The sequence below is a fragment of the Lampris incognitus genome, chromosome 10 (assembly GCF_029633865.1).
Source record: "Lampris incognitus isolate fLamInc1 chromosome 10, fLamInc1.hap2, whole genome shotgun sequence".
Lineage (NCBI taxonomy): Eukaryota > Metazoa > Chordata > Actinopteri > Lampriformes > Lampridae > Lampris > Lampris incognitus.
In genome coordinates this window covers 18,009,357-18,027,109 of record NC_079220.1, presented here as the reverse complement: position 1 = coordinate 18,027,109, position 17,753 = coordinate 18,009,357, and the positions used below count along the sequence as shown (strand labels likewise).

Here is a 17,753-nt window from a genome sequence, read left to right as displayed (position 1 = left end):
AATTGCATCTCTGCTCTTTGCAGATGATGTTGTTTTATTAGCTTCATCAGAACGCGACCGCAAGCGTGCACTGGGGCGGTTTGCAGCTGGTTGTGAAATGATCGGGATGAGAGTCAGTACCTCCAAGTCTGAGGCCATGGTTCTCTACTGGAAAATGGTAAATTATTCCCTTCGGGTTGGGGATGAGTTGTTGCCTCAAGTGAAAGAGTTCAAGTATCTTGGGGTATTGTTCACAAGTGAGGGTAGGATGGAGTGGGAGACTGACAGGTGGATTGGTGTAGCATCAGCAGTAATGCTGACGTTGTACCGGACCGTTTTGGTGAAGAGGGAGCTGAGCCGGAAGGCAAAGCTCTCAATTTACAGGTCAATCTTCGTTCCAGCCCTCACCTATGGTCATGGGCTTTGGGTAGTGACCTTTTGGTCAAAGTAGTGATCACTAGTGATCGCGGATACAAGCGGCTGAAATGTGTTTCTTCCGTAAGGTGTCTGGGCTCAGCCTTAGAGATAGGGTGAGGAGCTTGGACATCCGGAGGGAGCTCGGAGTAGAGCCGCTGCTCCTTCACATCGAAAGGAGCCAGTTGAGGTGGTTGTGGCATCTGATTAGGATACCTCCTGGGTGCCTTCCTTTGGAGGTTTTCTGGGCACGTCCAACTGGGAGGAGACCCCGGGGTAGACATAGAACTCGCTGGAGCGACTACATGTCCAATCTGTTCTGGGAACGCCTTGGGATCCCTAGGAGGAGCTGGAGGGCATTGCTGGGGAGAGGACATCTGGAGTGCCCTACTTAGCTCACTGGAGAAGCGGCTGATGATGAGATGAGATGTGTTCGGTGAAATGTGGTACATCCTGAGATTTAATTTTTAACCCAGGTGTCATCCACAAATCTGAATCAATGTCTAGGTGGTGTCCCGGGATAGGACATCAGAGCCATCTTTTCCAGTTCCTCCATATACAAGTTGGCTTGGCCATTATAGGTGAAACTGGAGCAGCTATAGCACACTTATACACTCACTGGCCACTTTAATAGGTACACCTTGCTAGTACCGGGTTGGACCCCCTTTTGCCTTCAGAACTGCCTTAATCCTTCGTGGCATAGATTCAACAAGGTACTGGAAACATTCCTCAGAGAGTTTGGTCCATATTGACATGATGGCGTCACGCAGTTGCTGCAGATTTGTCGGCTGCACATCCATGATGCGAATCTCCTGGTCCACCACATCCCAAAGGTGCTCTATTGGATTGAGATCTGGTGACTGTAGAGGCCATTTGATTACAGTGAACTCATTGTCATGTTCAAGAAACCAGTCTGAGATGATTCAAGCTTTATAACATGGCGCGTTATCCTGCTGGAAGTAGCCATCAGAAGATGGGAACACTGTGGTCATAAAGGGATGGACATGGTCAGCTATAATACTCAGGTAGGCTGTGGCGTTGACACGATGCTCAATTGGTACTAAGGGGCCCAAAGTGTGCCAAGAAAATATCCCCCACACCATTACACCACCACCACCAGCCTGAACCGTTGATACAAGGCAGGATGGATCCATGCTTTCATATTGTTGACGCCAAATTCTGACCCTACCATCCGAATGTCGCAGCAGAAATCAAGACTCATCAGACCAGGCAACGTTTTTCCAATCTTCTATTGTCCAATTTTGGTGAGCCTGTGCGAATTGAAGCCTCAGTTTCCTGTTCTTAGCTGACAGGAGTGGCACCCGGTGTGGTCTTCTGCTGCTGTAGCCCATCTGCCTCAAGGTTCGACGTGTTGTGCGTTCAGAGATGCTCTTCTGCATACCTCGGTTGTAATGAGTGGTTATTTGAGTTACTGTTGCCTTTCTGTCAGCTCGAACCAGTCTGGCCATTCTCCTTTGACCTCTGGCATCAACAAGGCATTTTAGCCTACAGAACTGCCGCTCACTGGATATTTTCTCTTTTTCGGACCATTCTCTGTAAACCCTAGAGATGGTTGTGCGTGAAAATCCCAGTAGATCAGCAGTTTCTGAAATACTCAGACCAGCCCGTCTGGCACCAACAACTATGCCACGTTCAAAGTCACTTAAATCACCTTTCTTCCCCATTCTGATGCTCGGTTTGAACTGCAGCAGATCGTCTTAACCATGTCTACATGCCTAAATGCATTGAGTTGCTGCCATGTGATTGGCTGATTAGAAATTTGCGTTAACGAGCAGTTGGACAGGTGTGCCTAATAAAGTGGCCGGTGAGTGTACATCTGCCTATAGTACTGTCCCCTATATGTGAAGCATGTGGACTGAAGACAGCTTCAGGAGCAGACACACTTGGTCGGGGTTAAGGGTGGTCCAATTGCTAAGGGTGGGGTCATCCTGTAATTTCATATGGACCACCTCCACTGCTTCATAAGAGACCATTGTTTCATCCCCCTCCATAATGATGTCCGTCACCTTATCCACAAAATGCATAAGGTTCTGAATGTGATGTTCATTACTGCTTACCATCGGGTTAAGAATACATGCCACAAACTTAGAGATGTTATAGGTCACCGAGTTAATCATACAAACAATAGGCCGTAATGGCACATACCAAGCTAATGCGTCAGGCCAGGACTCCGCATTCTATACCCATCTACAAGCCAGTGGCCATTCTTTCAAGGACGAGGATGTGCACTAGGAAGGTACACTGGTAAAAGTGGCCATCTACGTATGTGAAGAGGGAGGGGGGGTCTTATAATGTGCAATTGCAACTATTCCCCAATCCTCTGTAAATAGTACACATTGCCATTGTAACTCTAGTTAGTGCTCACGGCAATTTGCATATCGTTGTTTTCAGTCGTTATGCCACTGTATTGTTTATAAGGGTGGGGATACCTGCAGTCAGTTAAGATTGAAGAGGTCACCTAGATGACTGACGAAACGTTTCTCTCAACGTTGTGTCCAGATGAACTGATTCAACTTTCTGTGATTGCCTTACCTGGATTATTGAGCATGCATAAAGACATCATGTGGTACAGATGTAGCGATAATATGTCACCATCTCATGACTATAACTCGTCTTTACATGCCGTTTTTTTACATATGCATGCACATAATTTTTTATATCTATCATAATTGTAGCTAATATTGGAATATTAATTTATAATGGCTATTTTGGCTGTCTATATACAGCCTACTTTGCCCAGTGAAAACACATTTGTTAGGCAAAATTAGCCTTATTGGCTCGCTATACATGGAATGTATTAAGATGTTCAATCTATAGAAATACCCGGTTTTCCTGGCGTTCCATATTTTCCTTTTTAAATTTTCATCCCTTTTGCACCGCCAGCCTGCCCTCCACACCCCCCTTAATGATAAACTCCACTTTTCCCACTTCAGTCTTTACCTCACCAATCATAATTGTAAAAAAGTTTATGGGAGACTAGCTGAACAGTGTGCTATCCTTTTATGTATGCCTGTGATATGTTTCCCAATGCAATACCTTATTTCTCGGTAGCTTCCTTTAGCGTTGATTTAGTTAATAAGTATTTCACTCGGGCAGTTGGTAGACGAACTAGATATACAAACGAGGAGGGGCTTTGAGACTAGTCCAATCAGAAATCAGATTTTGGGTGAGTGGGCGGAGATTGGAAGAGCTCTTTACACTCTTCCGTACATGCTTTCTCGATTCGGCTACCGAAATGGCGGAGACGACTAGCAGGATGGAGGTGAGCAGTGATTAGTTAAAGAATCACATGAGTAGAAAAACAACCTTAACTGCAAACCCTTCGTTGTGTGCTTACGCGTGTTTTTCATGTTAATTAAATAGTTTCGAAACGTTACATTTGGTCATACTCGTAAATTATATAATATGCGCACTTGGAAACGAAGCATCCATTTTACTTGACAGATCTATTAGCTCACTCACGCTTACCCCGTCATGTGCGCCCATTCATTAATCGTCTCGATGAAGCAATTGATGAACACATGCCATTGATTTTTAATGAGCGGAATTAAGGGAGAAAAAAAAAACACGTTCACTTTTGCTAAAAAAAATGTTGCTAATCTAACTCCAGTTGATGCGACACAAAGCCGATCACTGTCTGGCGAGCTCATGGGACCGCATGGGAGTCAGTTAGCAAGATGAAGCAGGAATCATGTCTGTACTCCTCCTGGCATGAATTGGCTGGATAATTCGCCAACCGTAAAACAAGTAGTCAATACCAAACTGAGATGAACATATCGCTCTGTCAGAATTTATTTTTATTTTACTGAGTAGATAATCGAGCTTTATAGCCCGAACTGTGGGCCGGCTAAACTCTAGCATAGCATCCCACGGTGACGACCGGTGTTCCACCAACATGTCACCCGTCAATTCGTCAAGATTATGTGACCCTTCCAATAAAACACTTTCAGCCAGGAAACGTCGGTTTAGACGAGGTTGAGTTTAGGCATAACGTTCAATATGGTTAAATGTATGTATTGGGTTGGAGACAACTGATATTAGATGTGGGTTTAGTGTGGTTAAGATTAGCATCTGGGGGGGTGGCCGAAATAGAGCGTTTTGAAGGCAGGGTCGCGTAATCTGAAGGGGTTACAGGTTTTGGTGTAACACCGGCATCCTTCAGTATTCGTGACGATTGGGGCTGCGCTGGCCACGAGTGCTATTAGTTTAACGTGGACTAATTTAGATGGCGTTATGATTTACACAATAGGAATTTGCTTTGAAAGAATTAATACATCGTCACTCGGTGACAAAGTCTCCCTCCCATCTCTCACGAGGTGAGTCGACGCTGCGGCTTCAGGAATCAAGAACAATTCCTCATCTCATTCATATACTTGCGTACACAAAAGAGACAAAATTTCGTTTCTCCCAGCCCACAGCAGTGCAACACAAAAGACAAAAACAAAAACCTCCCAAAAATTACACTATCAAAAACAAACAAAGCAGAGAGAACAAAGTGTGGTTGTATATATATATATATATATATATAAACCCAAACAGTCAACAACACAGTGCATTCAGTAAATTTGCAACACAATTAAAAAATCCACTGTCCAGCAGAACGAACGCCAGCCAGGATGACTGTTGGAACTTCTGGTAGCTTAGCTTGCCCCACTTCCGTGTACTGTCAGACAGTCCTTGGTGTTTTCTCTTCGGGCACAGCTCCGGTCAGGACCGTGGTCTTTGGGCCCACAGGACGCAGCAGACCAAGCTCCCTCAGCCAATCCAGCGCTAGCTCTCCCAGCCAGATACCTTTGACACCCCCCCCCCCCCCGTACCCAACAAGACGACACAAACGCCAAAGCAGACAAAAATACTGCACAATCGACGCTAGGCGAGGCAGCTGCCAGACCGCCCTCGGTGTTATCTTGGTGTTATCGGAACTGCCGGTCTGCATGGGCTAGCAGTTGGCTTACCCTGCCCCGCACTTCCAGCTGATCCAAAACCAGCTCTCCCAGCCATCAAACGAAATAGACGATCACAGACATAGATCCTCGTAAAAAAAGTTCTTCAGGGGTCTGGGTAGCGTAGCGGTCTATTCCGTTGCCTGCCAACACGGGAATCGCCGGATCGAATCCCCGTGTTGCCTCCAGCTTGGTTGGGCATCTCTACAGACACAGTTGGCTGTGCTAGCAGGTGGGAATGCCAGATGTGGGTGTGTGTCCTGGTCGCTGCACTAGTGCCTCCTCTGGTCGGGCGGGGTGTCTGTTTGGGGGGAATAGCGTGATCCTCCCATGCGCTACGCCCCCTTGGCGAAACTCCTCACTGTCAGGTGAAAGGAAGTGGCTGGTGACTCCACATGTAAGGGAGGAGGCATGTGGTAGTCTGTAGCCCTCCCCAGATCAGCAGAGGGGGTGGAACAGTGACCGGAACAGCTCAGAAGAGTAGGGTAATTGGTCGGATATAATTGGGGAGGAAAAAAAAGGGGGGGTTCTTGACACGATAACACAAACTCAGGTGTAGACGTGTACAAAGACACTGCATAGTTGGCACTGGGTGAGGCCGCTGCAAATGCGAGCTCGAGCCGCCATCTTCCCGCACTGGGAAGATGTGAAGATAATTTCACACAACTTGACCGATAAGTGAGTTGACATGTCTTTCCAGTTCGACATACAAGCAGAAAAATTATCGTTTTCGCAGTAAAAGTGACGTCATTGGCTATCACTGGTGCTAACCTTTTCAAGAAAACATTACGTGACCAATAATTTTGTTTCATTTATTGCGGTCATGTACGCTGTGGTCGTGATTTACAGTCATCAGTTGAAAAGAACGAGTCCAACTGTTGTTTCTTTACTTTGCCTCTCTCTTGAAAGGTTTCACAGGGAGAAAGTTCTGCTAAACCTGCAGCTGAGGACATGACGTCAAAGGACTACTACTTTGACTCATATGCTCACTTCGGTATTCATGAGGTAATCAACATCACATAAGAAAAGCATTAAAGGTCACAGAGGTCTTTATTGCAACTTTCTTAGCACCACTAATTTGCCAGTATCAAAGCTTGCCTATTTAATGTTTGAATCAAATTAACTTTTAAGTACATATGTCAAGAGTTTTATTCAATTCTCCGTTTCAATATAATTGTAGGAGATGCTGAAAGACGAGGTGCGCACTCTTACATACCGCAACTCCATGTTTCACAACAAGCACCTGTTTAAAGACAAGGTAGTGCTGGATGTGGGCAGTGGCACAGGCATTCTCAGCATGTTTGCTGCCAAGGCTGGGGCGAAGAAGGTCATAGGGGTAAGTGTATGCACCTCTTATCTGTCAGCTTCTTGGATTGAAAGGGCTTTTCATATTCCTCCATTCAGCATGTCTAAAATATTAAAATCATAACAACTCAGTATTGTGTGAGTTTTTTTTTCCATAGTGGCTGGAATGTCTGACACTCCCGCCTTGGGAAAGCTTGAAAGCTGGCTTTAGTTTAGTGTTGAGACTTGAGTATTTGCTTCACTATGGGGCAAGCACAACATTGTAAGGTTTAAAGTCCAAGTTTTGCCAGCTGTATCTGTGAGGGGTTGTGATGCTTAAATTAAGAGAACTACTTTGGCTTTTGTTTATAGATTGAGTGCAGCAGTATCTCAGACTATGCAGTGAAAATTGTCAAAGCCAACAAACTGGATGATGGTAAGTCAGTTTGATAAAGATCACTGGGAGATGTGATTTACAAGGTTAAAATATTCCTTTTCAATTGCAGTATTTCTCATACCTACAGTCATGATTGACTCAGTCTTTAACCTCCTGGACTTTTCCAACCTAATTATCTTAACCCCACCTTGTCTCTTACCCCTCAGTGGTAACCATCATCAAGGGTAAGGTGGAGGAGGTGGACCTGCCAGTGGACGGTGTAGATATCATCATCTCCGAGTGGATGGGCTATTGCCTTTTCTATGAATCTATGCTCAATACAGTCATCTATGCCAGGGATAAATGGCTGGTAAGTATTCATTTGTGAGAGGCAGGGAAAGACTCGCCCCAAAGTCATCAACTGCCACACTCGGGCTGCAATTAGACTGCCCCCCCCTTCTTTCCTCAAATGAGACACAGAACTTGTTTTTAAGAGCAGTATAAATGTAAAAAATATTTTTGATTCTGATTTTGGTCATAGCCAAGTTTAGAGTCAGAATCGTGTTTATTGGCCATGTAGGTTTGCACATACATGGAATTTGACTCCAGTTTCGTGGCTCTGTGTACTTAACTTAAAATAACAACGCTACAACACAACAAAAGTACTACAACACAACAATCCTCAGACAAGGATTGACCTTATAGGGGTGAAATATGAGGTGATAAAGTGCAATGGTGCAGAGAATATATCAGATGCTGAAATAGATGTTAGCAGGTTACTTGCATGCATGCCTGAGGTAGATGGACATCACAGAGCGTACCAGTATATGTACAAACGTACAAGTTGACCTGATCCATAGAACAAGATCAATGATGACAATCACTCTGTTGGCAGGTGTGTAGTAGGACATAACTTTGTAACCCAGTGTTTGTCTTGTAGGGGTCGGTTGGATTTACACAATTCTCAAATCCAGTTTCCTATTGAGTCACGGTTCTGAGTCTTTTAATTTTTGAAGAAGAAACCAAAAATTTTCAAAAACAAAACTGTAGTACATGAGGTCTAGGACATCCTCTCCTTGCAGTAGAACAATGACTAAACCTGGATTCCATCATTCCTTAGAATTATTATGCAGCCATCATAAAAATGCCAACATAGGTGGATTGTGATCACCTACTTGGAGGTCTTGGGATGAACTTGAAAAGGGGGTTTATATTACTTTCTGAATTCATATCTAAACAACATTGAATATAAATATCATTCCATATCTTGCCATATAAAATTCAGCTGTCTTCTGCTTGTGTGTTAATATGTGAGTGTTTGAGGCTAGGGCCAGCTGTATCTGGAGTGTCATTTTATAAAATGGATCAAAAGAGATGCTGAAAATAGAGATTTACCAGAATAACTATTTCACTGCCGATTCTGGGTGAGTTCCATTACTTTTACTGAATAGTATAGATTTAGATCATTAGTTTGGGGTAAGTGGGCGAAATCATTGAAATGTAATCAAAATTTTTTTAACCATTAAAGAAATGCAGGCTTCCATGTGCTAAAAATGCAATGAATTAAGCCATTTTGCTCTTATGATATTTCACTCATAACTTTTGGTGGCAGATTCTAGTCTTGGGCAAAGTCTACAATACCAGTTCTCCATTCTAGCCTGGTATTGCCTCAGACTCCAATACCATTTTCGCAGCATCCCTACTGAAAAAGTCGTATTCATTCAGGATTAAACCATGCTGCAGTAAGTGCTTCACAACATTGGATGAACTTCCTCCCTCTCATGAAGTTATCTCACTGCAAGGATTGTGGCTGTATCCCTGATTACTTTTGCAGAAGTTGGCCACACTTAAGCATTTGCTCCAGTGCTCTGTTGACGAGTGACTTCAGTGATGAAGATGCCAAGGCAGCAGGTCCTAAGCGGTTGACTAAATTTTTGAATTGGATTCGATGAGTGACTTCAAAAGCCTTATGTCCAAACAAATATATAGGCTATTTGTTAATTTGAAAACAATTTCATGTCTGAACTGGTTTTCGGTATCGCAGTACCCAACCCATATGTCTTGTCTTTCACTGACCTGTCATTGTCGCCTCGGCAAAAGTAATGTCTGATAAAGTTAGGGTAAACACCTGTGATGTGGGAGCATGGATATGGCATAAGTTGGTGGGGGGGGGGTTTACACCGGAAAATGACAGTTGCAGGAAAGATTGTGAGATCACTGATCTACATTCTATTTTGAGTGCTATCTCTACATAAGCAAAACTCTTGAGGGCTCACATAAACCAGTGATGGGGGGGCAGTCATTAATGGCTGGGCATTTGAACTGAGCAATATGGCCTCCAGTGTTAATGTAGTCCCAAGACAGATTTGCACTAATACCTTGGTGCATTTGTGAGCTAAAGCAATGCATTGACACTGACTTATGCGTCGGCATTTGCCTGTCACTTGTGTGTTTGTGTGTGCCCTAGAGGGCAGTGTGATTATAAAAACCAAATTGCACAGGAATAGCCAAAAAAATAAATAAAGCTGGGAATGTAAACGACAAAACTAAATGTACTGCAGAAAAATCCCAATTACGTATACACATTTTCTTTGTTGTCTGTTGTTATTTCATTTAACTTAGTCTCCACTATGTTTCACATAATGTCCTGCTAGCAAATGGCTTCTTTCCCTGACCAATCAGCGTTGGTTATTTAGTCATACATTAAGCCTGGCAGACATGGTAGGTGTGCTGTTGAGATTTCTGAGGTATGCATGGCTTGCAAAGATCCAACATTGCGCATCTTTATGAGCCACAGTCGCCCAGAAACACCTTCTGCTGTGCCAATGTGGCGCAACGTTTACATCTGTTGTGCTTCTGGCTGTTTACTTTATGTTGACGTATGACCTTGCTGGTCTTAACAGTGTATTGTACATTATAGTTATTGTACAGTTAAAAGCGGTACTTGATTCTTGAATGTCTCTTGTTGCAGTTGGCAAGTGGGCGATTCTGTCTAGTTTTGCTGGCCTACACCATCGGTCATGATTAGGCACAGCTGCCACCTCACAGCATGTCAGGGCTATGAATAACCTTATCTGTCTATTAGGACTGAACTATTAATTGAATTCAAACTGACATCACAATGTAATAGAACGCAATTTTCAAATTGCAAAGGCTGGATTATTTAAAAAAAAAAATTTTTTTTTGATGGTAACATTTTCTATTAAGCTTGCATCTATAACGCCCTATAAGTGTAGCTATAAGTCATTGTAAGATTCATTATAACCATGTATACGCCCTCACAACACCTCATAACCACCTTTATGATACATTGTCAATTTAAAACGGATTTATGCATTATCAGTATGTCATCATTAGCCTGTTTATCTGTCAAATGTCATAATGCATCACAGCCAACTTGTTTTGCTGAGGTTTTGTAGAGATGCATAATGAGACTTAAGTGCTATTTCACAGTCTTCAGCCATAGCCGTTAGTCACTGTAATACACATTACAGGAAAGTATGGATGTTATAGATGCTTACAGGGTGTTATAGATGCTTATAGGGCATTATAGATGCAAGCTTCATAGAAAGTGTTACCTTTTAAATGTTACACAATCTTACCAATCAGAGGGTCAGAAACACATGACCATGTAGGGTCACATACACACACATGCTATGCTCACGTGACATGCGAGTGAGAGCAGAGCAGTAAATGAAGAAAACAACTTGCCACACTATGCTGTGATTCTAGCAGTAACATTACTGTCTTGTGAACATAGGCTTGGCAGAACCGAACACTGAAAAGGTAACCTTAGCGTCAAAGAGGAGCAGTACATCTGTTGTTTGGACATATTGTACAGAACGTGTCTTGCTACTGTAGCTACAACACAGGGCAACACTACAAACCACAAACCTGTTCCAGCATTTAAGAAAGGATCGCAAGGTCATGTATCACAGTTGCATGTCTAAAAACCCCACCACTAGTGTGTCAAGTAGGCTGAATTACCACCCGGCATATATATATATATATATATATATATATATATATATATATATATAAATAAAATCCAGTGATTCAAGTAAATTCTTTGAGACAGTACAAGCCTGTTTCATGTCATAAGCAATCATCAGCTGTCAATTGATGAATCACTGGATTGTTTTGCTCCTTATTTGATGAGCACTTTTCCTACCATTGAGTGTTTCTTTTAGCAAGGTTATATATATTTGTGTGTATGTGTATATATATATATATATATATATATATACACACTTTAGTTTGTGTGATTTCTTACTGACTGGAGATCAGTAAAATTCGTGTTTATTTTCATATTAATGTTCACACCAGGCTTTTTCTGCGGTGCTTTGTTCAAGTCATGATAATTGTAGTACATGTTTACAAGGCTTGAACTTAAATCAGTTGGTCAGTATTCTACTGTGATTGAAGGTTTTTCTTTTTACAATTAAATAGTTAAATGAAGATATGTATTCATATCAATTCATGCATCAATTCATCTCATTACATCATAACACGTAGGCCTGGCCTACAGCAGCGAGCAGTTTCTATGTTGACCGTTGTGTTGGTCATACTATAGAATGATTTATTGCTGTTTAGTGGATAACACAGAAGATGATGAACTTTGAAAAACAAAATTGCATAGTAAATCACAATCGCAGTATTGATCTAAAAATATCACAGTTAGATTATTTTTCCAAATCGTTCAGCCCTACTTATTTTATTGACCTCTTTGCTCCCTCTTCCATTCTCATCCTCTGACAGAAACCAGATGGCCTGATATTCCCAGACAGGGCTACCCTCTATGTCACAGCCATTGAAGACAGGCAGTACAAGGACTACAAAATCCACTGTGAGTAACCTTTCACTTGCCCAGCCCTTGTGACATTTGGGATTGTTTTATTATGAACTGAGATCTTTTCCTGGATGAATAATTCCATTAGGACTCAGTGTGCTTGGGCACTATGCTTCACTCCTGTTTGACTCCTGTTTTTCCTCCCCATAGATTTTTTTTTTTTTTTAGTGAACTGAATGGCCAATGTTTAATAAATCCGCACAACTCTGCTATTGTCTCATAGGGTGGGAGAATGTGTATGGCTTTGACATGTCCTGCATCAAGGAAGTGGCCATTAAAGAGCCTTTGGTGGATGTGGTTGACCCCAAACAACTGGTCAGCACTGCCTGTCTCATCAAGGTAGGGGGCTTGGTTGGTTATCTTGAATTCCTTTTTGTTTTGTTTTTCTATTTGATGAATTTTTGAAGCGCTGTTAATTTTGCAGTGCTAATGATATTATGAGGTTATGTCTCATATGGCAGGAAGTGCCTTGCTAGGCTTCCCGGGGGCCTGAAATGCTCTTCAGTTGTTGTAATTGCTCTCTAGTTGGAGAGCCAAATGGGAAAGTTTTTGTTTTCCAAAGCATAGGCAGTCAGTCCTTTGGGCTTTAATGTGACTGCTTGGGTTTGATCTCTTCAAAAAGTCTTGTCAAAGTCAAGATTTCATGGGTTACACTTTATTTTATGGGGTCGGAAATTACCTGGTAATTATCACGTAATTTCTTAGAAATAAGGTTGAAATTACCTTGTAATTTGGGTTAGGGTTGGTTAGGGTTAGCTGTAAAATTACCTGTAAAAACTATTACCTTATTACTAGGAAATTACAAGGTAATTTCAACTGTATTTCTAAGAAATTACGTGATAATTACCACCTTATTACTAAGTAATTTCTGACCCCTAAAACAGGGGTCAGGAACCTTTTTGACTGGGAGAGCCATAAAAGCCAAATATTTCTAAATATATTTCATTGAGAGTCATAGTATTTTTAACGTATCTACTACTACTTTCGGCTGCTCCCGTTAGGGGTCGCCACAGCGGATCATCCGTAAGTCTTATTTATGATCCGCATATTTGATTTGGCAAAGATTTTACGCCGGATGCCCTTCCTGACGCAACCCTCCCCATTTGTCCGGGCTTGGGACCGGCACTAAGGATGCACTGGCTTGTGCATCCTCAGTGGCTGGGTTAGTATTTTTAACGTTTAATAAATTAAATATGTCTTACTTTTAATGCGACTTCTGGTGCTGCATGGTTTTGCTGATGGCCTTGTAGTCTGGTTCATACGTGGTGATGTTGAGCTTCATGCAGGCGTTGAGGCTTCCATCAGTTAAACGTGAGCGTAGGTTGGTCTTAATGTTCCTCATATGCGAGAATGACTGCTCACATGCATATGTAGAGCCAAACATGGTCAATACGGCAATACTCACACGCTGCATTGTGTGGTGTGTCACAGGAAGCTCGTTCCAAGTTTTAAGAATCAGCTGGTCTTCAGGTTGAAGATTTTTCATTTCTGTCCACTTGTGTTCCCTCACCAGCTCTGCTCGCTGTCGCGCGAGACTTTCCAACTCTCCATTAAGTGACTTGAACTTACTCATCCACATGTCTGATGCCTTCAGGTTAGCAACTTCCAGCTCAAAGTCTCCGATAGAGACCCCGGGGATGCATGTCAGGTTGATTTTGTCCACTGCACACTCATGTGGATGAGTGATGAACTTGAAAAGACCAGTGCGCGCACGAAATTCTCCAAAACGTGCTTTGAATGACTGCAGGAGATTGGACGTAAAGCCAGCTAGCTGCTGGAGATCCAGATGTTGAGTGGAGTCACTTGCTAAGCATGCATCTCTAAATTGTTGCAGTCTTTCAAAGTGCATAAGACGATCTGTTTCAATGTCCCTGAGAAAGACTTCCAGCTTGCTTTCAAATGCAAACACCGCTTGTTGAAGGGATGAGATTGTATTTCCAATACCTTGCATTTTCACATTGAGCTGGTTCAGATGGCCAGTTATGTCCACGAGATAGTGAAACTGCAGGAGCCAGTCAGTGTTGTCTAGCTCAGGATGCTTGACGCCTTTCATTTCAAGAAAAGTCCGGATTTCACTCAGGCAAGCTGCAAAACGGCTGAGCACCTTCCCCCTTGACAACCAACGCACGTTGCTGTGTAAAAGCAGACCGGGATAATGATTCCCAACTTCTTCTAACAGAGCTTTAAACTGGCGATCATTTAAAGCTCGGGCAACAATAAAGTTGACCACTCGAATGACCAGCGACATCACCTCACCAAGCTCCTGGCCACACGTCTGAGCGCAAAGCTCCTCCTGGTACAGGATGCAGTGAAAACTTAGGATGGCTCTCTTTTCATGTTCATGGAGAAGCGCTACAAATCCTTTGTTCTTCCCCAACATACAGGGTGCACCGTCAGTACAGACAGAAATAAGTTTATCCATCGGTAGTTGTTTTTCTTTAGCAAACTCCATGAAAGACGTGAATAAATCCTCTCCTCTTGTTGTCCCTTTCATTGGCAAAACAGCCAAGCTTTCCTCACGCAGTGTGTCACCTGCAGCATACCTGGCAATTATACTGCACTGAGATAGATGGCTAACGTCTGTTGACTCATCTAACACGAGAGAAAAGTATGTCCCGGCGTTTATGTCCTTAATTTGTGTTTCCTCGACTTGATTTGCCATCATGATGCTACGACCGTGCACAGTTCTTGCTGACAGGGCCATGTCTTTTATTCGTTTGATTATCTTGCCTTTATTTGGGAAGTCCTCAAACAGTTCATTGGCCACATCAAGCATGAATGTTTTGGCATACTCGCCATCTGTGAATGGCTTTCCATTCCTTACTATTGCCAAAGCACCCGCAAAGCTAGTGGAATTCCCGTCATCTTGCTTGGTCCACACACGTAGTTGCTGCTGACTCGTCTGCACTCTCCGCTGTAGCTCCTCGCATGCCCTTTTCCTGCTGTCCCCCGCTGGATATTTCCATGCAAATGAAGCATGGTGCGTATCGAAGTGCCGCTTTATATTTGACCGTTTCATCGATGCAATTTTATCATTGCATATTAGACATACCGCAGATCCTGCTCTCTCCACAAATGCAAATTCCTCTGTCCACGCAGCCTGGAATGCACGGTAATCATCGTCTTTTTTTCTTTTCGCCATCTTTTCCGTTACAAGGGTTGAAGCGGATAAACTAGTTGGCTATCTGATAAAATTGATTTCTTCACCTTTACAATGACCCGGACATGCTCGCGAGCCATTGGTTCCCAACCCGACCCACGGGTGACCCGTGACGCGTTAAATTTATCTTCAAAACTAATTTCTGTTTACTTTAAAATGACACAGTATTATTAAGAAATATCACAAGTATTTTAAAATCAGTTCCAAACTGATTTTTTTTTTCCAACTCAAAATTATCTGGGAGCCATATGCTGTCACCGGAAGAGCCATATATGGCTCGCGAGCCATAGGTTCCCGACCGCTGCCCTAAAATAAAGTGTTACTCTACTTTAATCTCCTGACTTATTGTTATACAGTAACTTGGAGTCCATCAATGCAGGCTATTATAAAGGTTGTCATCTCAAGGAATTCCCCTGTATCTTCATACCAACAAGGAAGTTCCGCATTAACTGATCTCACTTTTCTATCGTTTCCCCCAGGAGGTGGACATCTATACTGTGAAGATTGAGGACCTGTCGTTCACTTCCCCGTTCTGCCTGCAAGTGAAGAGGAATGACTACATCCATGCCCTTGTCACCTACTTCAACATCGAGTTCACGCGATGTCACAAGAGGACTGGCTTCTCCACCAGTAAGGCTTCCATTTGCACACAATTTACCTATTCTTGGCATGAACACATTTTCAGATGTCCTAAAATGCCGTGATGTTCCAGGTCCCGAGTCTCCCTACACCCACTGGAAGCAGACTGTCTTCTACTTGGATGACTACCTGACTGTGAAGACTGGAGAGGAGATATTTGGCACCATTAACATGAAGCCAAATGTCAAGAATAATGTAAGATCCCATCTAAACTGTTATTTCTCCCTACAAATATTTCAAGTGTTTTCAGTGATTGCTGTGCTCTGATTTAAAGAGAAAATGAAGGCTGATTGCATTTCATGCTTGATGCTACATATGTGGTTTAACCATTGCTAAGTTAGAATTCCTGTGGTTCATTTCTTGCCATGCTCCCCTCTTGTGTTTCCAGAGAGACTTGGACTTCACCATAGATATCGACTTCAAGGGTCAGCTGTGTGAAGTGTCCAAGACGTCGGAATACAGGATGCGCTAAGACCCTGTATCCCCCACATGTTTGTTTTGTTTGTACCAGAGGAAGGAGGTGTGGCAAAGGGAGATGATGGGGTCAGAGTGTCTTTCTGTATTATAAAAGCCAGTTTCACCCTCGCAACTATTGACTTTAAGAAATGGATTTTGTTATGTTCCATGTTCAAATGTATCTTTTTTTTTTAAAGTTTTTTTTTTCTATTAAAACATTTGAGGCTAAATCCAGTCCCACAGTACTTAAAAAGGTGAATTTGAAATTTCATTTTTGTGTACGCAAGTATATGAAATGAAGTGACAAATTGTTCCCGATTCCTGATTAATACATGCTGTCTTTGTGCATCCAAGCGTCTTGTTCTCTGTCATGTACTGTAAAGCCTCGCGCACACAAAGGCACTCTGATCCTGCCAACTTTCCTGCACGTAGTTTCACTCTGGTCCACCTCTGTATAGTCATTGGAACGTGATGACGTTACCAGACTTCCTCCTCCTCTCTTATTGTTTTAACCTGACCACATTGAAGCGCCTCCTGTGGCTGTATCTTGGGGCCCCATCAGACAATGGGATTGTCATCAGTTGGATGGAGAAGCTCAGTCACAGGTGTATGTAGAATTCCATATGAGCATTTATGGGGACCATACCCCGTCAAGCTCATTATAGCCAAGTCGTTGCTGTAATGAAGTGGGTAGTCCTGTAAGTATTTTTTCCCCTTCCCCCTTTAAAGACAGTGACACCCTGCTGCGCCAATCCATGTAAACCATCTTGACAGGGACAGTATCCTGCTAAATGACACTCATTGCTTTCTTTTCCTGACATGTAATGTTACTGATGTTCTTGTTGAGGTCTCAAAAGAGTGGTCACAGAGTAACTGACATCTTACTAGTGCTTTAAAAAGGGGATGCCCCATCTGTCATTTCTTACTAATCCCACCCGTCCATCCTCCATTTTAATGTTTGCTTTTTATCAGGGCCATATCACATCAGTACAGTAGTAATAAGTAGGATACCGCTCCCTTTAAAAAAAGGTAATAGAGCTACATGAGTGACTCTTGTTTTGGAGGAGGGTCAAGTACATCATTGTGTTGTACTTGACCTGGAGAAGGAGGGTTTTTGTTGGGACCATATTTATGTTAAGTTGTCCCTAGTCTTGGCTCTCCAGGTCCGCTTTAAATTTGGATCCATCAGCCTTATTGCTGCCCTAAAACCAACATCAAAAGCATTTCCAGATTGTCAAGAACCACAACGGTCACGGTTGTTGTTAAATTGCTGTCTGTGGTCAAATAGTTGTTCCAGGGAAATGCTGGTTATGGTTGAAAGGCAGCCCTTGTTTTCTTTTCTTTCTTTTTTTTTTTGTTGTTTTTTTTTTGTTGTTTTTTTTCTTCTGTCCTTGCTTTTTTAAATAAAATTTATAAACTTGAACAAGTGTGGAGGACTAATTTTTGTGTGAGTAAGCCAGAAGGCAGCTTTAAACCAGGACAGCTGATCATATTGTGAAAAGTGCCTTTTGAAAAGCTGCTTAACAACAGGTTACTACTTGGTTTTGTTATAGAAAAGAAATTCAACATGGTCTATACATTTGCCTTAACTGGCTATGCAAAACATTGGCAATTAAAGATTATGATCACTGT

General features: G+C 42.6%; 1 protein-coding gene across 1 annotated transcript; it reads left to right on the top strand.

Moving 5' to 3' along the window:
* Nucleotides 1-3,632: 3,632 nt before the first annotated feature.
* On the top strand, nt 3,633-17,548 carry prmt1 (protein arginine methyltransferase 1). The gene is made up of 10 exons (XM_056288542.1): nt 3,633-3,676; nt 6,267-6,362; nt 6,538-6,693; nt 7,014-7,077; nt 7,245-7,387; nt 11,776-11,863; nt 12,090-12,205; nt 15,506-15,656; nt 15,739-15,860; nt 16,054-17,548. The coding sequence occupies exons 1-10, from the start codon at nt 3,650-3,652 to the stop codon at nt 16,135-16,137; spliced, it is 1,047 nt and encodes a 348-aa protein (XP_056144517.1). The 5' UTR covers nt 3,633-3,649; the 3' UTR covers nt 16,138-17,548.
* Nucleotides 17,549-17,753: the final 205 nt, after the last annotated feature.

What these genes read in the sequence shown, in the direction of transcription:
- prmt1 (XM_056288542.1), top strand. Translation starts at nt 3,650, where the DNA reads ATGGCGGAGACGACTAGCAGGATGGAG. An exon ending in AGCCAACAAACTGGATGATG is followed by an intron (nt 7,078 to 7,244) that starts GTAAGTCAGTTT and finishes CTTACCCCTCAG; the next exon opens with TGGTAACCATCATCAAGGGT. An exon ending in AGCCAAATGTCAAGAATAAT is followed by an intron (nt 15,861 to 16,053) that starts GTAAGATCCCAT and finishes TTGTGTTTCCAG; the next exon opens with AGAGACTTGGACTTCACCAT.